Source organism: Stigmatopora nigra, chromosome 4, assembly GCF_051989575.1.
Source record: "Stigmatopora nigra isolate UIUO_SnigA chromosome 4, RoL_Snig_1.1, whole genome shotgun sequence".
Taxonomy (NCBI): domain Eukaryota; kingdom Metazoa; phylum Chordata; class Actinopteri; order Syngnathiformes; family Syngnathidae; genus Stigmatopora; species Stigmatopora nigra.
In genome coordinates this window covers 4000994-4024618 of record NC_135511.1, presented here as the reverse complement: position 1 = coordinate 4024618, position 23625 = coordinate 4000994, and the positions used below count along the sequence as shown (strand labels likewise).

At 37.8% G+C, this 23625-nt stretch overlaps 1 protein-coding gene across 1 annotated transcript; it reads left to right on the top strand.

The window, feature by feature from the left end:
- Positions 1 to 5230: 5230 nt before the first annotated feature.
- scarb2a (scavenger receptor class B, member 2a) lies at positions 5231 to 23243 on the top strand. The gene is made up of 14 exons (XM_077714364.1): positions 5231 to 5433; positions 5502 to 5693; positions 12333 to 12490; positions 12675 to 12822; positions 13714 to 13908; positions 14117 to 14208; positions 15668 to 15787; positions 15973 to 16151; positions 18671 to 18789; positions 19823 to 19896; positions 19983 to 20034; positions 20112 to 20264; positions 21030 to 21077; positions 22405 to 23243. Exons 2-14 carry the CDS (start codon positions 5571 to 5573, stop codon positions 22537 to 22539), a joined length of 1596 nt encoding a protein of 531 aa, XP_077570490.1. The 5' UTR covers positions 5231 to 5433; positions 5502 to 5570; the 3' UTR covers positions 22540 to 23243.
- Positions 23244 to 23625: the final 382 nt, after the last annotated feature.

Sequence of the window (23625 nt, the reverse complement as noted above, 5' to 3'; positions counted from 1 at the left end):
TGGTTAGTGCGTTGGCCTCATAGCTCTAGGGTCCTGGGTTCAAATCCAGGTCGGTCCACCCATGTGGAGTTTGCATGTCCTACCAGGGCTAAAAACATACATGGTAGGCTGGTTGGACATTCTAAATTACCCCTAGGTATGGTTGTGAGTGTGCATGGTTGTCTGTCTCCTTGTGCCCTGCGATCGGCTGTCCACTGATTCAGCTGGGATAGGTTCCAGCACCTCCACGACCCTAGTTGGGATAAAGCGGTTCAGAAAATTAATGAATGAATCAATCAATTAAAACAAACTGTAAAAAAATTGGGTCCTTGCAATTTAAGGTGTGTCCTGCCTAGCTAGTCCCATAGTTTGCTCAGACAGGCTAAAGAAACACCACCATGGCACAGGTGAAGATAAGTAGTTCAGAAAATGAAGGAATAAATGAAAGAATGAAGAAAAATATTCATTCAGAAATGGGAATTTTATTTATTATTATTTTTTACCTCACATATTCTCACCTTTTGTCTACCATTGATGGCAAAAGTCTTTTTTAACTGGGATGAACGACTAGAAGTGATTGAACGATCACTTCCAGCCTTTTCCAGATTGGATTGGACGCACCAGGTCTTTTCCCCCCTTTTTTTTTTAGTAACAACCACCACACATACCTACTATGTGACCTGGGCTGGCGGTAAGTCAGTTAAGGTAATGATAACTTTTAATAGGTTTCCACTGTAGTGACCACTGTCCTGAAAGGGTTAAAATGGTTTGGATGTTATTTTTCAGCGTCAATTTTTTTTAAAATGACTTGCATTGATTTTTTGGTTTATTCAATTCATTTCATTTTTGGATACTGAACTTTCAATGCCACAGTTACTTCATGTGCTGGGGCCGGCTATTCGGGGGCCGAAAATGGGGGGAAGGGGTCGGTCCGTCCGGCATCTGTTCAAACAAGAGCAACGCACAAGAGACCTTTCGGCATGTGTGTGTGTGTGGGGTGGGGGGGATAACAGTTGCGCTCATTTGTCTAGAAGAAAATCCCAAAACGCTTTGAGGGCTGCTTTTTGTGTTTGCTCGGTTGAGTGAAACTGATGTCTTTTCTTTTATGACAGTGTGCGTGTCCATACAGTGAGTGGCACATTTGTCCTTTGCTTTTTAATTTCTAGAAAATAATTTGAAAAGCACATTAGCACCCTGTGGAAGCCACCAACGTTTTTTTCTATTGTTCTTTGATTGACTGAAACGTTTGAAAATAGTATTTTTTCGAAGATTTTCACAATATGACTACTTTCTACTAATCTCCCTTAAAAATAACTAAACTTAATACTTAATTTTTTTTTTACTCTAGAAAAAATTACATTTTAATCTGTTAAGAGCTTGGATTACCCTCTTCAACCCCTGAAGGCATACCTTGGAATATTCATATATTCAACTCTATTAAATATTTAATTTAATTTTAATGGATTTGATTGGCACAAATATGTTAAAAATAATGAATCAAAATTAGAACACACTGTGCAGGAGAGTGATAAGGTCTTATAAGACCCCCTCCCCAAAAACTATATATATATATATATATATATATATATATATATATATATATATATATATATATATATATATATATATATATATATATATATATATATATATATATATATATATATATATATATATATATATATATATATATATATATATATATATATATATATATATATATATATATATATATATATATATATATATATATATTTCTTTATTTATTTATGTATATATAGTTGTGGGGTAATTTATTTATCAGAAACATTGAACAAACAGAGTAAAATGGATTACAACTGGCTGAATAGGAATCTGTTTACATAACAGTTTTTTAGATAACTATAGCTATTTAAAAAAAACATAACTGGCTTTCCGTGGTGAGAGAGAGGGAAAAAAACATAAGTAGCAGGCCCAGCCAAACTATAAAAAAAAACATGATTTATAGTACCGAAATTTCGGTAGAGTCAAAAAAAAAATTATTGTTGTAAATTCTCTTGATGAACTTTGTTTATGAATTAACCTTTACTTAACAGTTTTTAAAGGGTATATACAGTGGAAATAATACTTAGAGCAGGAGCTAAATTTTTCCACATGGAAGATGTAGATCTTTTGGGAAATAGGCATGTCAGAATATTAATTGAACAAAATTAATGAACTGTAGGTGGCCCAGTGGTGCGAGTGGTTAACGCGTAGGCCTCACAGCTCCAGAGTCCTGGGTTCAAATGCAGGTCGTTCCACCTGTGCCTGTTCTCCTTGGGCCTGCGTGGATTTCCTTCGGGTATTCTGGTTTCCTCCCTCATTCCCAAAACATGCATGGTAGGCTGATTGGAAACTCTAAATTGCCGCTCGATATGAGTGAGTTTGCATGCTGGTGTTCTGCCATTGGCTGGCCACTGATTCAGGGTGTCCCCCAACTCTGGCTCGAAGTCAGCTGGGATGGGCTCCAGCACCCCCCTAATGAGGATAGGTGGTTCAGAAGAGGAAATGAGAGAAATTAATCAGCTTTCGGCATTCATTTATACATGAAATGTAGTCTTTTGTGAGGATAAGCGGTAAATGGAAATGAATGAATGATGAAAGCACATTGAATTACATTTGTTTGAAGTGGGCAATACAAATTCTACTTAAAATACTTACAACTATAATGCAATTTACCATTTTTTCCATTAATTTAATCATTTTTTCAGTGTAAGGATCAATATTGCAGTTGGTGACAAATTGATGGTTTAATATCCATGTTTATGTTTTGGACTTTGAGCTGTGGAATTTTTTGCCATTTGTATCAGGGTTCCAATCTCCAACACATTTCACACGCTGTGCAACAAAGAGACTTTCTGATTGGAGGGGATATGAATCCCATTCCTTGTACGCGTTAATCCCACCCTTCGGGCATTGGCGGTTGGCTTCTGACCTCACCGCAAAATGTCCTTTGGTGAAAAAAGAATGACAACATGTTCTCAACCTTTGTGACATGTTTTCTGCTTTTCCAGGGTTGACAAAACAAAGCAGACAAACATGTTAGCGTCAGAACGAGGACGCATTGGTTCCCGAATGACACATTTGTACCCTAAATAACACATCAAGGATAAATAGCAGGTGCATTTAAATGCATGCTAAGGCCATGAGGAGTTTGTTCATAGAGAATGTGGCCTTAGAAATAGCATCATTAGGATAGAATCTTAACTATGACCTGCACATTCAGTTACAAATCAACTTTTGGTGTGACAAGTTTGTATAATGATTGTTTTTGTTGTTCTTTTTTGTTTTGCTTCATTTAATGGCTTGTTCATTTGCAACCTCCCACCCAAAATGGATTCAAAATCTGGCACCATCCCTGGCACTAAAAGATTAGCGTTCACAGCCATGCCTGCCAGTTTAAATAGATTGGACATTGATTGTCGTCAATTAGCTAAAATAACATAACAAATAAGAATGATTTGTATTGTTATTTGGCCATTTGCAATATAAACCAAGTGCTACCTCATGGAGTAGCTGTTCACTCGCCTGACTTCGGTGCGGGCTCAATTCCCGCTTGTGGCAGTATAATTACGAGTCGTTGTTTGTCTCTCTGTGTTCCCTAGGACTGACTATCGACCAATCTAGAGAGTCCCACGCCTCTGACCCGGAGACAGCTGGGATTGGCTCCAGCACCCCAAAGGACCTGTATGAGGTGGTTTAGAAAAATGAGATGAGATGAATGAATGTAAACCAGTTGAAAACTGATAGACTGTGTGTCTTGATGAAAATGAATGAATAAATCAATAAATTTAAGGAGAGAAAAAAATCAACTCCAGTGTGTTTTGGAGGGGCTAAAGAGAGCCCTTATATTTAATCTTTTTAATTCATAATTGTTGCTTTTGTTGACATTTAAAAAATATATACTATATAGATATGTATGTGTGTATATGTTTATATATATATATATATACATATATATATATATATATATATATATATATATATATATATATATATATATATATATATATATATATATATATATATATATATATATATATATATATATATATATATATATATATATATATATATATATATATATATATATATATATATATATATATATATATATATATATATACTATAATAATTAATAAAGAAAGTGAAGTACAACATTAGAAAAGTACGATCATGGTTCATACAAAAACGATGCATGATTATAATTGAGATAAAAAATGTGCCCCTATATGGTTAATACTTAATTCCTGAACTAAGTATTTGTTATTAAATTTGATGATTCTGTTACATTCCATTTGATTTCATTTTATAAATGCATTGCTACATTACTGTATCAACTATTTGTCTGCCAGTAAGCCAGTATGTCCATTGCAATTGATGGCTACCCACCACCCCCTTCAGAATGAATTGGACATCGATCTCTGTCATTGGATTGTCGTGTTGCGTTCAAGATAAAACAACATAGGAATGTTAATGATGTGTTTCCTTAGTTTACATTATATAAGGCATGATATACCTTGTTGTTGATTTTTTGCAACTCAATGATTAAAATTATGTCAACTAAAACTTGTATAATAAATAAACTGACGGAACAGCAGCCCCAAAGCATCCCCCTACATTCAACATCAGTGAGCATCCTCGCATCCTCCTCCCCGCTATGCACGCACCCATTGCCGGCTCTCACGCCGCTAGCTTCCCCCTTTAAATATCAGCTCCGCCCCGAAATCAGTCGATCAAATTCGACATCGTGCCCACCAGCCTCCAACCAATCAACGTGCCGAGGGGCCAGTGTCGAGACGGTGGTCCGGGTGAACGTTGACCAATGGGAGGCCGAAACGTACGCATGCGCGAGACGAAAGCCATCAGAGGGGAGCAGTCGTAGGCCGGGGTTGTGACGTCACGCCGATTGATCCTCGAAAGATAGTAACTTTTTTTTCTCATGTAACAAAGGAACATTAATACCCGTACTTGATAAAATAATGCTTTTGAATTTGTAAAATAAAATAAAGGTTTTTGAAGTAACGTGAACGCCGCTACATTGCTACTGCTTCCATTCCAAGGCTTTAAAGATGACATGTTTAAGTTGGAGGGGGGTGGGGGGTTGACTAACAAAGCTATGTACTTGTTGAAGCGTAATGAAAGGATTAAAGATGACGTGGCGTTAGTACGACGTTTGTCAAAAAAGAAAATACGAGCAGCAGCATCACTTTTAAATAGTAGATAGTGGGTGTGTTTTTGTTCGAAGTCCGCGACGCCCCGCCCGGCTCAGCCTCCAAAAACACGGCGCTCCGCCTTACCGGCTTCATTCCAGTAGAGCGGAACCGCGAGGGGCTGGAACATCGGCTCCTCCTCGTCATCAAGCCGCTTCAAAAACACGCTTCACCCCGCTACAAACGCCACCTTACCTCCCAAGCCTTACACGGGGACGTTCGGGTGAGGAACGAGAACAGAGAAATCCGGACAATAATCGAACGCACCCCGCTTTCTCATCTCTTCTCCAGGGACGCCCTTGTTTCGCCCTCTCCTAAAAAAACGCTTCCAAACGACCATTTTTCCACTTTTTTGCCGTCATGACCCGGAGATCGTGTGCCATTTACGCCACCGGCATCGTGTGTGCCCACCTCCTAATCGTGGGGATCGCTTTGGTGGTGGCTCAAGTCTTCCAGACTACCATACACAACCGCTTGAAAAAGGTTAGTTCTTTTGGATTCTGACCCCTTTTAAGCCACGTTTGAATGCAATGTTTTTCGGTTCAGATTGGCTGAGGCAGCATGACCCACTGACACATTGCCTCATACTATGACTCTTCCCATTCAACACTCGTTTATGTCCTCGAAAAGACAGAAAAATGCATCTTTAGCGGTCCACCCAAGCATGATTTTTCTTCCGACAGCTCTTAACATTGTCTACCATTGAGCTTTAATCATTTTGAAGTGGGACGGCTGACAGCGAATAAACATTTGTATATGCTCTGCCCTCATAAACTCATTTAAAGAGTTTGAATTTAGTTCTTATGTTTGGCTGTCTATGGCTGATTTTGAGAGGACCCCAAAAGAAGGTCCAGAAGCATTGCAGGTTCAATTCACCAATTTGGTTCCTGCAAGGGTGTACTATTGGTTAAATTTTCGCTTTAAATTTATCAGTGGGGCAGGCTGGAGGATGAGTGGTCGGCCTCACAGTGGGGGTCCACGTCGGTCCACCTGTGTAGAGTTTGCATGTTATCCCCAGGTCTGTGTGGGTTTTCTCTGGGTACTCTGGTTTCTTCCCACATTCCAAAGGCATGCATGGTAAGATGATTGGACAGTCTAAACTGCGCTGACGTACGAGTGTGAGCGTGAATGGTTGTTTGTCTACTTGTGCCCTGCGATTGGCTGTCCACCGATTCAGGGAGTCCCCCGCCTCTGGCCTGTAGTCAGATGGGATAGGCCTCAGCACCCTTTGTGACCCTAATGAGGATAAAGCAAATGTATGAATCAATATATTAAATCTAATTATCCCAAATTGCGATTGGCTGGCCACCAATTTATGATGTCCCCTGCCTAATGCCCATAGTTTTCTGGAATAAGCTACATAACCACCACCCACTCCCACCATGACCCTAGTGAAGATAAGTGATTCAGAAAATGAATGAATGAATGGATGAAAAAATAACACCCAATTCAGGGTGGCCCCCGCCACTGGCCCCAAGTCAGCTGGGATGGGCTCCAGCACCCCTTTGACCCTTGAAGTGATTCAGAAAATGAAAGAAAAATCAAATGTAGGGGTCTCAAATAGTTGCTGCATAGATATTAAAGCATGTTCTTTTATTTGTGTTTGGAACCAATTTTTTTTGATGAGGCATCTATAAATGAAGAAAAATTGCAATAAATGATCAGGTTTCAGAGCCATTGACTGGGAATGTAGGCTCCCAATCTTCTCAGTTTAAATGGATTGGCCCTCCATCTCCACCAATGGCAGCCACTGAGTTAATTTGCCAACCATGAAGTTGTAAAGGATTACAAAGAGTCAGAAATGTACTTTTTCGTCAATCATAGCCAAACGAACGCACACAAGCCGCAGAGATCCATAGACTACTCTCATTGTGATTGAAATTTTGAATTATTTACTAGATAATGTTTTTGATACTACTTAAATGAAAAAGCCAATGTTTTAGTGACACCGATGATGATAGTATTATTGTCTGAAAACTACTGTGTATTATTTTTCAATTTTTTAGTGGATATCATGTTTTGAATGAATGAAAACATTTTCAAGATTATCATTAAAATGAATGAAAACAGAAATACATTGGTTATGGACCCCAATTATAATCAAGTGGTTTATATACATAATGCTATTATTCACAAATAATTGTTCACGGGTTGTTTGTCTTCTTGTGCAACGCGATTAGCTGGGAACAAATTTAGTGTATGCTTTCTGGTGCCTGTGGTTAGCTGGGATATGCTCCAGCACCCCCCGTGGCCCTTGTGACGATAACCTGTGTGGTTAATGAATGAATGAATGATTTAATTTGGTAACCATTTCCTCGGGCATTTTTTGTCTTTAGTAGTATTTGCTCATTATGAAAAATTGTGAAAATCAAAATGAAATTTCCCAAATATGGGATGAATAAAGTTATCCAATCCAATGCAGTGGACGGGGAGAGACGTTCAATCCATTTTGACTAGTAGGGTTGATTGAGTGGCAACCATCGGATTAATGCATACCAGATAAATGTTTAACTAAGTACGAGGGAAGCCTGCCCTCAAGGTGCAGTAAAGTTTTAATGGCTTTAAGGGTTGAAAGAAAATGAATGAACGTAGTCGTGTTGTCATGTGCCGGGTGGCCAGGGCGGGGCTTAAGCCTAAGGCTAGGGGGAAGGGAGTTCACTGCTCACATTTTCTTACCTTGAGGGCTAGTTTCTTGTCCGTAATTCATTTTTTGTTGATTTTGGGACACGGTGAACCTTCAAAACACACCAATATTTGAGTACACTTTGAAAAAAAATCACGCTCATTTTGACAGACAAAATGGAGGTTGATGCCACTATATATATGGTACTTTGCCATACCCGTCAACTCCTTTTGACCTTTTGGGGATTGCTGGCATTCCTCTTGGCAACATGAATGAGCAGTGGCTGTTTTAAACGCCAGCTCATCTGGACTACTTGTGGAGGAAGCAAAGCAGCCAACCAGCCAGCTTCCCTCTACTGGAAATTAATTTTCCCCCGTTGAGAATCTTTAAATGAGGAGTTGCTTAGTGGGGGAACGCGTAATCCTTGAGGACCTCGAAGGGGGAAAAAAGAACACTAATCGCATCTTTGTTGAGAAGTCATTGCTGAGGACAAGGAAACGTTATGAGGATGTTGTATTTTTTTTAAATATACTTCTATAATAGTATGTCTTCCCTCATAGACTCATTCAATGGCAGTTAATGAGGTAACACTGCAATTTATTTATTATACCAATATAGCACAAAAATGACGTGATCCATATTGGTGAGTACTTGGAAATAATAACATGCCAATTAGAGGTAAAATCGGGCCAAAAGAATCCAGCCTTAACTTATTTGCGGGTATTAAAGTGGGGTGATTTATGATAATAAATGAAAGCCTTTCTTTTATAATGAAATCCAAGTTAAACAATGTATGAACATTAAGATATTTTATATGATATGGATGTTCGACGATCATCACTTTTGCCATTTGCTATGTTATGTTTTTTTTGTAAGAATGAAAGACAACATATTTTAAATTTTTAGTTTTTTTTTTATACTGTTGAAACAACCATAATACCTCTGTCTTTAATATTATGGCTTTTTTATCACATCGAAATTTAACTGTTGCAAAATATAGTTTTATGGGGAGAAAAAAATGTTTTTTCTGCAATTTATTTTCACAAATATAAGACTATTGTTTTGATTTCTTTTTCTGTATGATTATGATGACTGATTACAGCTCAAATAAGGAGTCCTTGGAAAAGTCCTTCCTTGTAACGGCGTCTCGAGGCCTAAAAAAGTTAGCAAATCCTTGCCGTAGGGCGTGGAAGGAAGCATAAATCATGTGAGGAATTTCAACCTCTGAAGGCATTTTTTCCCCATGTTTGCAGTAGGAAACTGTAAACACGGTCAATCCGACGGTTTGACCGCGTTTACAGTTTCCTACTGCAGCTTTTTAATTTTTTTTTATTTTTTATTTTTTTAAGAAATTCACTAAGTCAAATTTACATTCAATTCTCGGCATCATTGACAATGCCTGTTGTCAAATCATAGTGTCCAATTTTCTTTCTGGTATGAGTTAGTGTCACTTATCACGGATTCGACGTCAAGTTAAATATACACAAGTTCATAAAAATGGGAGTGATTAAAAATATCCTGAATACAGACATATTGTAAAAAAAGAAGCTCAAAATATTAAATATAATTAAATTGGGTTAAGTTTATTTAAAAGACTAATTTCAATTCAAATGAAAAAAAATGTTTTTGTATCCTCGCCTAAAATGGTCTTTGTGTTTTTTTTTTAATCATTTTTTTCTTTTGCTTTATATTTTTAAATGTTAATGGGCAAACATACGTTTTTAAAACCTTTTTCTTCTTAAATCTATTATTTCCTATTTCTTGTTCTTTTCAAAGAGATTTCTACATATGTATTCCCCCCAATACTTTTTGACGTCTCATCTCATTTGCTGAACCGCTTTATCCTCATTAGAGTTGCAGGGCTTTTTGGCGTATATTTGTTTAACATAAAAGGGTTTAGCTTCTCTTTAAATTTCCACTAGGGTCCTTGGGTGTGAATGATTAAAGATGTTCTAAAAATGTTACACACCGCTAAAGAAACCTTGGAAGGATCCAAGGATTTGTGCTGTGATCAGTCATTACTACTGATAAGTGTGTGTGACATCATCGTTTCACTTTAACTTTTTCAGTGCTGAACCTTTATAGCAGTAAGTTATAGAAACCATTTTGTCAGTTTTTCCTTTGTCTATTATCATGTCACTGTTGTTGTGCAAGTCCTTCATAGATAAAGTTAAGTGTAGAGTTCCTCATTGTGGTAGAAGAGCAAACTTGCGACAGCAGCACATTTAAAAAAATAAAAAAAGGCTGACAAAATAAGCCCGCAGCTGATGCATCAGAAAAGGCAGAATGTCAGGGCAATTGTATTCAAACTAAACTTGTTTGTTAACTCATTAGCTGCCATTGATGGTGTTTAAATGAACATGAGTTGCTTTAAAAGAGAGGAGCACTCAAAGATGATCAATCTAAGCCAGGCCTCCCAATTTAAATGAATGTATCTACCATTGTCAATAGCAAGCAATGAGTTAAATGGTAGTTTGTGTGTATATACTTACTCACTACCAACCATGCTAGTTAAAATCTTCTGAAATTGCATTGTAATTTGATAAAAATAACGTAATTTATCATATTTTACAAAAATATTTTTTTAAATATCTTACAAACCAGGAAACATAATGTCTGTTGTAGTTTAAAAAAAAAAACTGCAGTGAGGAAATGTCCTTTAATTCTAGAACTGTTTTAATATCATACTAATAGAGGAAAGATGAACAGAGTATTGGCTATCAATACACTTGTTTACTAGTATTGTATTAAAAAAAACTGAGGAAAATGTACCTTTTTTTTCCTAAGTGAAATTTCCAGATTTTCCAGACATTCAATGAAATGTTGCATTTATTTTTTTATACCATACTAAAAAAAAGGAAATACGCCCTTACGAAATTATTGATAGAATTGTGTATTTGTAGAGTTTTGATAAAAGCAATATCAAGATTGTTTTTTGCAGGGGGGAGAAAAGATAAAATTTTCCCTATGTATATAATCAATGAAAATACCTTTTTGAAAAAAAATCCTAGTTAAACAGGAAAACTGACCGATTATTTTGGTTAGTTGTTTCCTGAGATGCCTCAGTGTTGTTATGAGGATGCAAGCCACCATACAAACAATCTCTTGTCCGCTAACATTCTCCAATGTTTCCAAATAAATTTTCCTTGACAGGAAACAACGGCCACGCCTTTAGCGGCAAGTACTTACGAGAGACAATGTACAGTATAATCTACGCAGCCTTGGCTTTTCCAGCAAAGCAAAGGATGTCTCATCAATTACAATCACATGGTTAAAAATAACCTTTTGTGGTCTGTGTACATTAGCATTGACGAGTGAATGGTGACTTTATTGCTGACATATTTGTTCTTTGACTCTGACACAAAAAAAACCCCAACATGACCTGTGTTGACTGCTCCTCTGATTTCAACCAACCTGCCAGCATTTGTAGGCGTGCTCATTTCACACAGGTTCTTGTTCACACTTGCCGGGATGTGCGTTTATATCGCCTTAGTGTTTTTTTTTCTTTCTAATCCTGTGTTTGGCAGAAAGGGCAGGGAAGAAGCAAATAACTCATTGGCGGCCATATTTGTCCAATCCATTCGGGGCTTGGAGTTCCAAATGGTTTGGATGTTTATCTAGGTCAATGGCAAGGCACAGATGATCACTCAATGCCAGCCAATCAGGAGTCAAGGTTAAGTTTAAGGCAAGGGTGCCCAAGACCAGTCCTCAAGGCCCCCCCCCCCCCCCTCCCCCATTCCCGTTTGTTTTTCATGTCTCACTTCACCATCACACTTGAATCAAATAATCAGGGCTGGTGGCAAAGTTCTGGACAGCTCACTGATAAGTTGACCATTTAATTCAGGTGTGGTAGAGGACGGAGACTGAAAACAGACTGGATAGGAGACCCCAATGACCGGGGTTGGTCACACTTGCCTTAACCTTAACTCCTGCATGGCTGGCATTGAGTGATCATGTGGGAATGGGAACAACAATGGAAAATAGATGCCTTTCAAAATAAGACCAGCAATTGGGTTGAACATCAGAATGGTGTTTGGCCCAAAATTTTCTTGAATGATAGTAATTGTAAGATTATGATTTTCTGATCATGCTTTAATCTCTAAAATAGGACATAGGAGCTATTTATTTTATGATAAAATGACTAAATTATAATATCATTAGTGTTTTACCAATGAATGTTTGGGCTCGTGACACCAATTCGTTCATCTATTAGGTAGGGTTGGCAATGGATTCATGCACATTTGCAACTCAAATGGATTGGAGGCCCTAATTTAAACTCGTGGCAGAAGCATAACATAAATACCTCGTCATCGAATCAACCAATATGGCCTCAGTGCGCCCATCTATGTAGGGCCAATTTTCATATCATCCCATTTAGCCTAAGAATTGTCATTTGCATCTCCCAATCAAAATGGATGTGGAGCACCGTCAATACGTACAATCTAAATGTTAACATTGTTTCCAAACGAAGGTCCACATTAAGTCTTCCTTTTCTATAGGAAATAACCCTAACGGAGAAGAGCCAAATGTTCGAGTCCTGGAAGAACCCTCCCCCACCTGTCTACATGGAGTATTACTTCTTCAACGTCACCAACCCCAAAGTGTTCCTAGCGGGCGGCAAGGCTGTCGTCCAGGAAATTGGACCTTACACCTACAGGTAGGTAATCAATACCATGTCCTTCAGGGCTCTTGTATATAATGTATATAATGTATAATAATCAGACATACGCTTTGTCATCATCATTGATTCGACAAAAGCCTAATTGTCATCATACCAAGCTGCGTATGTATTCTTCTTGTTGAACGGCATTTGACCTGCGACCTGTCATTTGCCGCTCCAGAGAGTATCGGCCCAGGGAGAATGTCACCTTCTTGGAAAACGGTACCAAAGTGTATGCCCTCAACCCTAAAACCTTCGTGTTCGTGCGGGAGAAGTCGGTGGGCGACCCCCAAGTGGATATCCTCAGGACCATCAACATCCCTTTAGTGGTAAGGATTTTATTTTTTTTAAATTGACAATAGAACCAGTTTTCACATTTTCAAATGGAAGGTGGACATATATGTGTATATTGTTGTATCTATTTATTTATTTTTACGCTAATTTTTTTTATTAAGATGCCAAAATATATATATATTTTTTTTAAATCACATTTCTATATTTTCTGTTAAATTTATGGGTAAACAATTTGTTTTGCTATCAGTATACCATTTCATAAAATGTTTTTTAAATACTTTTCCATAGTTCTAAAAAAATAATTTCATGTTTCTTATTGTTGTATATTTATTAAAAACAGGGGAAGTAACTTATTTTTCTGTTATCTGTATAGAAATAAAAAATAGTCTTGTCCATTGTAATGAATTCCCTCGTATTTAAAATAGTCAGTGTGGTTGCGAGATTAATATTTGATTTAAAATAACAGAATTTTATGTGTGGCTCTTATATTGATTTTAAATTATTTGGAAAATGTTTCAGGTGGGTGTAAAAATGGCCTGAAACTGTCTTGAAGTTGTGGTTATCTTTTTTTTTTTTAAATCAAATTTGTGAATTTTGACATTTTATCCACTCATGACTGTTTTGACATAGAAATTATATATATTTTTTCTTTACGAAAATAGACAATTATAATGCTTCATTATACCTTGTGGTCAATGGGGTGGTTGGTTCTCTCTTGATTCTGCCTTTTATCCAAATTTAAAAAATTAACCATCCATTTGGACCAGGAGGAGCTGGCAGTGGTCCTTCAATTATTGGCACAAACACGTGATAGTGATGATTCAATGTCAGCCATTCCAGTGCAAGCACATAAGAACACCAAGGACAGTGAATGAGTGTAACTAACTTGGATATGAGATGACCTTCTACGTTTCCCTCACCGCTAGGTGGTGATGAACGAGCTCAACTCGTACTCCTTCTTCCTACGTAGCTTCATCTCCATTTACATCAAAAGCCTGGGTGCCGAGCTGTTCACCACACGCACGGTACACGAGTACCTCTGGGGTTTCCGGGACCCCATCCTCACTAAGATCCATTCCATGAAGCCCGATGTGGACGAGTACTTTGGCCTCATGTGGAAGGTAAATGCCACTGATCCCGCAAAATCCCCAACCCCCACCCGCCTCAAATTTGGAGCGTCGAGGGGGCTGAGTCGGTGGTTGGCGTCACCCGGACACAAAGCGGCATTTATTTGGCTGCTCATTAAGCGCTCGGAGGCAAACGTGTTCTGACTGAGTGCGTCGGCAGCATACGCTTGGTGTCTGAACACGTCTGCTTCTCTTTTGGCAGAAAAACGGAACCCACGAAGGGGAGTTTGTCTTCAACACTGGTGAGCAAGACTACATGGACTATGGCAAAATCGACACATGGAACGGCCTTAGGTAAGACTTCAGAATGTTTCTAGAATCATAAGATGTTTTGGTGTTGAAATTATTGAACATTTAAAAACAAAAGCCCTTTTTTTTTCTATTAAAGATTTCAATATTAAAGACTTGATTAGATCAAAGCTGACATTTTCTTTTGATTGAAGACATCACATACCTGGCATTGGCACAATAACAAGAGTATGGAAGTCCCTGTGATAAAAATTGGTTCTAATGTATCCCCCCCCCCCCCCCCCCTCCGGCTTAGAAGCTAGCTGTACATAGAAGTCAATTAAGTCTTCACTGAATGAACCTAGTTTGTTTAACTTATTTACTGTCATTGATGGGGATAGGCATTAATCATTTGGGAATATGCTTATGGTTTTGAGTAATAAGGTCCAAATTGGAATTTTCCTCCAGCTGGATAACGGATCAGCCCGTTTAACTCAAATTTGCAGGGTTTTGATCTTAGAGTAGAAAATGTCAATGTTCAGAAACACAGCAATTGTTTGAATTTTTCTGCTTAGGCAAAAGACTGCTCAGAGGATCATCTAATTTTCTGAATCAATTTATCCTCGTCAGGGTCGCGGGGGGTGCTGGAGCCTATTCCAGCTGACTCCGGGCCAGAGGTGGGCGACACCCTCTGTTTAATTTTTCAGATCACCCAGACACTGCATGTTTCTGTATGTGAAGGGTGGGATGTCAAAGGTCCTCCAACTGTGGAATGACCAGATCGTTCTTTTTACTCCACAGTTGCACCTAGCAATTCTCTGTATTTGTGCAGTTACACAACTTCTCGATGGGGTCCTTTGCCCCCCAGGATTCAAAAGTGGAACAAGGTTGCAAAAGGAATGTTTGGCTATCCGCTGTAACTTTGTACTTTTAAATGGATCCAGGTCGTCTGATTTGAAAAGGCGCCAATAAATCAAGCGCATGTCACACTACGTAAAATCCATTTTACAGCAAGCTAGTGTGTGTCAGAAAGACACCACATGCCTGCTTCATTTGAATATCACAAACTAACTAAAACTGCCATCGCTGTTAAATCAAGATGAAAAAATACATTTAGAAAAAGCCAGCAATATTTTCTAAACATTATAAAAACAATATAAAAGATCAAAATCTGGCGTAAATCCCAATCCCAAAATGAAATTGAAAAATTATTTCAAGGTTAAAAATGAGAGGAAATCAGTCAGTTCCGCTTCTTCTTTGGATTGTTTTAATTTCAGGATTGAGATTTCTGGGAGCTGAGTTTAATGTCAAATCAATAATAAAGTACTTGAGGGGGAAAGCTGTCATCTTTTATGGGTACAAATCTGATAGGTGTTGTGGGAGGTTCTAGACAACTGCAAACGCCAGAGATGCGATCGTTTTGTGAACGCCGTCTACGATCAAATGGATTTGACGTCTTTCTTTTAATGAAAGTGAATCTATCAACATTAGTATGCAAACTTGCTATCTGTTTTTTCGACTGTAGGGAGATGACCTTCTGGTCATCAAACCAAAGCAACATGATCAACGGCACAGACGGTGCTGTGTTCCACCCGCTCATCAGCAGAAATGAACTCCTTTACATCTTTGCCGCTGATCTCTGCAGGTACGTGCCCTCTAACCGATGTCCTCCCCCTTCCCCGGTTTGCTGTCAGAGAACCAGAAATAGATACTTTCCTGGATAGCTTGCTGATAGACATTTCTCGGAATTTGTGTGAAAAATGTGGACGCACCATGGAGTAGAATGATCGAATGACTTCCCAAACTGAGTGTGTTGATAATTCTCTGCAGGTCTATCCATTTGGCCTACGTCAAGGATGTGGAAGTGAAAGGCATCCAGGCGTACCGCTTCGCGCCACCCAGTGACGTCCTCATGAGCCCCATAGACAACCCGGCCAATGAAGGGTTCTGCGTTCCTGCCGGAGACTGTCTGGGCACGGGCGTACTCAAAGTTAGCGTTTGTCGCCAAGGTAACCTAAATTCTCCGTACCTTTTACACTTGGATACAAATAGTTTCATTCGCCCCTCATGGTCAAAATAGATTGTTGTACAGTGCCTTTCAACCTTTTTTGAGCCCGGCACACTTTTTGCATTAAAAAAAAAATCTCTATGGACACCACTACTGAAAATATTTTAATTTAAAACTATGTTACATATATTGACGATAGTCATTCTCATCAGTTTTATCAGCAACAATCAGATAAACCCTAAAAACTAATCCAAAATGTTTACACCAACCTAATGTCACCAAAAGTTGATGTCAACGGACACCAAACAACTTCCATTTCACGTAATGTAACGTTTTTTTATCTCATAATTTAATGGCTTTCACCAATATTACTTATCCTAATATGGCGTGAAAAACAATGTTGTGCTCACACGGACGTTACTTTGCCAAAAGTTGAGAGCCTTGAAACCAAACAACTTCCATTTCACGTAACGTAAAAACAGGGAGGGAAAAACAAATTTTGTAACATCACAACTTGTTTTATACTCTTATTATTTCTTCAACCTTCTAACATTATGCAAAGAAATATTGTATTCACAGACAAAAATTGAAGCCCACGAAACAACTTGGGTTTCATGGCACATAAATATAAGTAAGAAAATAAACTTAAATTTTAACATTGTACGATTTGAATCTTGTAATATTACAATCTATGATGTAATGTTCGTCCTATTTCAATTTTACCCTCTCAGAGGTTCGATTTTAATCTCATAACTCTTAAGATTTTTTTTTACAATTTATCAATCGTTGTAAATTGTTATGGCACACCTAACCATTGCTAACGGCACTCTAATATGCCGTGCACATTGGTTGGGAAACGCTAGTCTATTGCTGTCATTGGAAGCAGTGAGCTAACAGGCACAATTTCAGGGGGAAGTTTTGCTAGAAACCTGCTAGTTCCAGTTATTAAACAGTGACATCTATTTAAAACAATAGCTCGTTTCTTTATGGGAGCATGCTGATAACCTATTGGGCTACAAAGTATCACGATATACCACCAGATCAATATGTTGTTCCAACCATAGTACCAGTTGAAAGGGAGAGGAAAAATGCAACTTTTAAAAATTTTGCAGGTAACTCTTTTGAGCATTATTTTTGATTCCCAACTGTTACATTTTTGTGCAGGAAAGTCAAAACAAAAACACTTTCAGTTGCTTTTAAACTGAATTTAGACTTGCTAACTTGAGTTTTTTCCTAAAATACTATATAACCCGTAATAACGCAATTCTGGTCAATCATACTTGTAAATACACAACTGTTGTCAATTATTGGCTCAAAACAGGGTGTTGATTATAAAAAATACAGCCTTTTAAATATTTTTAACCTTCCACTGCCTTTATACACACCTGACCAGTGCGATCTGGTATTTCCTGCTAGATTTTTGAACCGGGCAGTTGAATGATTAACACGGTCAACCTGCGCGTGTCGCAATGATTGGATTATTTGACATTGTTGAGTGGACAGCAATTATTGCGATAAGACTGTGGGGAGCATCCCTGACATACATTACACACCCTCACCTCTGGACTCTGCTGTTTGCATTCCTTAGGGTTATCACTCACTTTGATTAGGGTATTGAAGTACTGTGAAAAAAATGGTAACTCTGCTGATTTAAAAAATATTCGGAACTGAGATTGAGGTATTTGGTAAGGTTTATATAATTAAAAAAAAAGAGAGAGAAGACGTGACGTTGATTTATTTTGCCGGGCCACACAAAGATGTTTTGTGCCAGATTTGGCCCCCAGACCTTAAGTTTTACAAATTTGCCATGGATTGTAATAGTATTTTGTTTAACCGTGCTTTGATCATATGACAATCTTGGCCAAAAGGAGGTAGTGTGGAGTTTACAGAAAAGTGCTGACGTGGATTGTGGAGGTTGTCTCGCTAAAGTTTTGTTGACCAAGCTTGTTTTTGACATTGCACACAAAACAAAATGCTGTTTTCTATTTGTCCCTGAGTGTTACCTGATTTCGGAGAATCTAAAACATTGACACAACACTCATTTTTGGTAGCGTTGTACTGCTGTTTTCCCTCTTATCTAAGTATTAAGATAACAAGTTTTGACCAATGAAGGAACACAACTTGTTTTATATAGTCCTTTTTCTTTGTGTTGTACTTTCATTTATACATTTTTAACTCCAACAGAATGTCATAAATGATTTGAAACATAATTTGACTTTTTTGAAGAACTCTTTGTCATCTGCCAAACAGTTTTCAGACTGCTTTTCCGCTATGTTTGCTTGATGCAATATGTCACTGCTCCCGCAAATGCGTGCCTGGAGTCACTTGGTATAGATGTTTTTGTCTACCACATCTGCGTATCATAACAACACATGCCAACGTTATCTCCAACTTAGGACATTAATTACAGCGCCGCAAAGACTGTCTTTATCTTATGTTTTTTTTTTTCTTCCTTATCTACCTGCCAGGTTTTACGAGCACCACTGACTTGTTTGTGTTTCTTTTGCAACCCCTCTCAAGGTGCCCCCATCGTGGTATCTTTTCCTCACTTCTACCAGGCCGACCCAAAGTACATCAACGCCATCGAAGGCTTGAATCCCAACAAAGAGGAGCACGAGACCTACCTGGATCTACAACCGGTACGGTCAAATTCATTTTTGGTCAACGGCCACGTTGTTATGCTTTAATTTTGATGGTCATCATGTTGGACAATTATGGCTTTAACTGGTTTATTAACAGTTAATTGACAATCATGAGTCGAGAGCTATTTTGATAATCAATGAGTGGTCTAGAAACGTTTTTTCTAAGATGTTCTTTAATGGCTAACATTTTGTTTATTTCTTTGTCACGTTATATCATGTGTTTTCAATGTAAATAAATCGCTTTTTAATATTAATTCTAATTAATAATGGAAAAGGATAAACCGTAAATATTCAGTTTTTTAAGTAATAAAATATTAAGAACACACACACACACTAGCACAATTTCGTCAAAAATATAAACATTTGTTTTCATTTAAATGTGTGAAATGTTTCAGCAGTAAAATTGGCAAAAACTTTAAAAAAAATAGCTTTAATTTTTTTATTGAAGTTTAGTGGTTACTGCGTCGGCATCACAGTGGGGGACCTGGGTTCAAATCTAGGTCGGTCCACCCGTTTGGAGTTTGCGTGTTCTCGTTGGGCCTGTGTGGGTTTTCTCCGGGTACTCCGATATCTTCCCACATTCCAAAAACATGCATTGTAGGCTGATTAGACACTATAAATTGTCCTTAGGTATGAGTGTGAGCGTGAATGGTTGTTCGTCTCCTTTTTGCCCTGTGATTGGCTGACCATCAATTCAGGGTGTCCCCCGCCTCTGGCCCAAAGTCAGCTGGGATAGGCTCCAGCACCCTCTGCGACCTTGGTAACGATAAAGCGGTTCAGAAAAAGTTGTTTTTTTGTTTTTTGTATAAATCTAAAACCTATAGAACTGATTCTTTAAAATTCAATCAATCTACAGCCCTTGAATCATATCAAATCCCAGCAAGATTTACAAAATCTTATCGGCATGAACTCGGTGATATACACACCCCTGTGCTTATACTAAATAATTAGGTGGGCCAAATAGAGCCTGCTGTGGTCCTTGAGTTTGTCCTAGAGTATTATCTTAATTCTCAACATGTTGTCATTACAGACCACGGGCGTTCCCATCCGAGCTTGCAAACGCGCTCAGCTCAACGTCATTCTAAAGAGAGTCACTGGCTTCCCGTGAGTTAAATTGTCTGTTACTTTTATTTTGAAAAGGACCCCCCCGCCCCCCACCACCGTCTAACTTGTCATATCCTGCCCTACAGTGATACCAGGTTAATCAACGAGACCATTTTCCCCATCATGTATGTCAACGAGGTGAGGCAGTGTTCTCTCGGCCGACGACACGGCGATCGCTTACATCCGCGACGTCGTTAACAATTTTGTTCCACTAGACGGCGACGGTTGACGACGACTCGGCCGCCCAGATGAGGACGCTGTTGCTCATTGTCACCTTGGTGTCCAATTTCCCATTGCTCATTGTTGGCATGGGGCTCATTTTGCTGCTGGTTCTTGTGGTCCTGTTCTGCCGAAACCGTCAGAAGAAGGTGAGTGCCACTTATGATTATACGATATTAAAAAAATAATAATATGAAGTGGAACCGTTGGGACGTGAAGCTTTTATTGACGATTAACTCACTGCCTCCATTGACAGTTATAGATGTCCAATCCATTTGGGCTGGGAAAGGGCAAATGAACATTCCAGTCTGAATGGATTGGGCGTCTATTGGCGTCAATGGATATGCGATTTTGAAGGAATTAGTGCTGTGTAATATGTAAAAATATTTGCATTGTGTATGCCACGATTTATTAGATTTTTGATTACGAAAAAAATCACAACAGTCGTAACAGCTTCCATTTACTTTATTTTTGAATTGATATTAAGCCTTTCACATAGAAATTGTTTTTTTTTCTTCAAATATTTTCATTATGTTCATATAAGACACACTTAAGCCAATTTGAATCGTAAATGTTAAAGAAATACCCATTTTTGTTTAAATATGTATATATGGTGATTTCTTTAACGTGTATGATTCAAATAGGCTTAATAAAGAAAGAAAAATGGAAAATACAGCGACTATTTGGTCTCATCCGGTGGCCAAAATGCACATTACAAGAATAGTTCTATTTATGACGACGATAGATATGTAAAATGTTGAGAGAAACTTTGATATCGTTTGGGTGATATATTCTACAGCACTAGCTATAACTCTTTGAAAATGCTTAAATGCCATGTCAAATGTTGTTGTTGTATTAACCCTGTTTGCATTTTCAATAACCCACCCCTTTTTCCCCCCTTTTTTCTGTTTTAGAACGAAGTAAAACGCATTGATTTTACTGAGGCTTTTCATTCTTTTGCTGTAAGTCTTTTCATTTTGGTTGCCTTGTTTGCCGTTTTTAATTTTTAGCAATTTGTTCAAGGAGCATTTATTCCTCCTTTATTTGGGTGCATTTGCTTTATTAAGTCTGGCTTTCATTCATTTGATCCCGTTCATTTCTTTTGGATTTACCGTATTTCCTCAATTAGTAATATGCCATGAAATTTGCTTTTTAAATTTCACTTGTGTTGCTCACCAAAGCAGCAACACTCGTATTTAACAGCCTCTAGAGTTATGCGTATGCATTTTTTTAAAATAATAATTATATATCATATGATTATTATGTTACTTTTCATTTATAAACATTATAATAATAATTGCTGTATTTATATTGTACTTTTATTTTACAATATATACTATGATTGGATCCAAATTATCAAATATTTTGTAACTTGTATTTTTGGAAGGTAGAGACACAATTTTACATACAAAACCCCTAATTTGTTGCACTCGCGCTAAGGTTGACAAATACTATACACCCAAATCTCTTTAGAAATGAAACAAAATATACCAATTTTATATGAAATTTGTGTGAAACAAGAAAAAATAAGTTATTTATTAAGCCTTTAAAACTAATATGACAGGCAAATACATTTTTCATTGGGGTGAATGGGCGAGTCAAAGGTTTAGCAGCTGAGTAAACATACTTCCACATGCGTGTAAACACAACTTGTTATGTTACCCTTGGTGAAATATTGATCCAACAACAATAGCAAGACTCAAACAGTTTAACAACAACATGCTTCTTCTTTTCTCTCTTACCTTTTTTCCCCCATGGACCCATATTGAAATGCAAAGAACTAAGCTGCATTATGTACATTAAGAAAACTCATGAAACATTTTAGAACTTTGTGACGATGGGACTAGGCTCAAAGTCAGACAAATCAGAAACTCACCAACGGCCGTGGTCCCAGAAAAAGTTACTCGCAAAAAAAGGGGGCTTTTAGCTGATCCCTCATGCCAATACTCCGCCAGTTCACCGCAATTTCAGAATAAAATGCAAGATGCTACCAAAGGATGTTAACATTTTTCAGATTTCACTTTTAATAACTAAGAATTTCTTTCGTATCCTGTGAAAATAGCTTCCTGTCGAGTTTTTTTTTTTTTTTATAACTTTTAATATATCCTATGTAGAGAAATTCGGATTTAATGGCACTACTGTTAACTGTAAGCATTTGAGGAAATATGGTTTTGAGACAATGTTACATCTTAAACATTTTCTAAACAAACACTTCCTAGCATGTATGACATTTTATAAGAAATGTATGTTTTCTCACACTTTGTCCTAACCCGATGTTTTTGCCTGCAGACGGCCAAAGACGAGACTGCGTACACACAAGTCAGCGACAAGACTGACGAGTCGCCCGAAGCCCCCCCCGCCGGCCAGCCAGTCAGGAACGGCTCCTACATTGCCATGTCTCCGGTTGAGGCCCAAAAGTGTTGATTGGGGACCCCACCCACTACCCCACCCTTCTTCCCTTTCCCTTCTTCCCGGAGCTCAAGGGGCCGGCGCTCTAGGAGGGTGGCGCCCAGGAACTCTCTTAACTACCCCCCACCCCACCCCACCCGACGCCGAGCCTCCAAAGATGAAGGACTCCAGTTCCCGCCACAAAATAGCCGTCGTTCCACCACGGAAGTATTAGGAACAAAAAAAAAAAACACTGAGCCAAAACACTTATTTTGCCTTTTGGTTCACACACGAGCCATGATGTTTTTTTCTCTTTCTTTTTTTTTTTCTTCCTTCATTAACACTAAACGCGTTTCCTCGAAATATTGCGGATATCACAAAGGCCGAACAGAACTAGGCGTTCCCTGCCTTTTGCGCCACGACGGTTCGTACGTCCACACTGTTACGCAAGCACAATTAGGACACCGGTGGTGCTTTCCGGTTTATTCCGCTCCTCGAGTCAGAGACACTGTTGGTGTTAACTGTGCAAAACACGGCACTTGAATCACTCGTTGTCTTATCATTTCAGAAAAAAAAAGATTGCCTGGAAAATGTGCCGTTTTTGTATTTATCCCTATTTTGTCACTTCCGTTTAGGGTGCTCCGCCTTTATACACAAACATTTCAAGAACTTTTGGCGTCCTCGCTGGTAGAAAGTGGCCATAAAGACGCATGTTGCCAATTAAACTAGTGTTCCACTGACACTATTGTTTTTGTCTTCCGATACAGATTCGGTGTAGTATCTCTTACTAAATTATGCTTAGTACTTAATTATTGTATACTATACAAATGTGTGTGTGTATATAATATATATATATATATATATATATATATATATATATATATATATATATATATATATATATATATATATATAGATAGATATATATAGATATATATAGATATATATAGATATATAGATATATATAGATATATATAGATATATATAGATATATATAGATATATATAGATATATATAGATATATATAGATATATATATATAGATATATATATATATATATTTATAGATAGATATATATCTATATCTATCTATCTATATATTTATAGATAGATATATATCTAT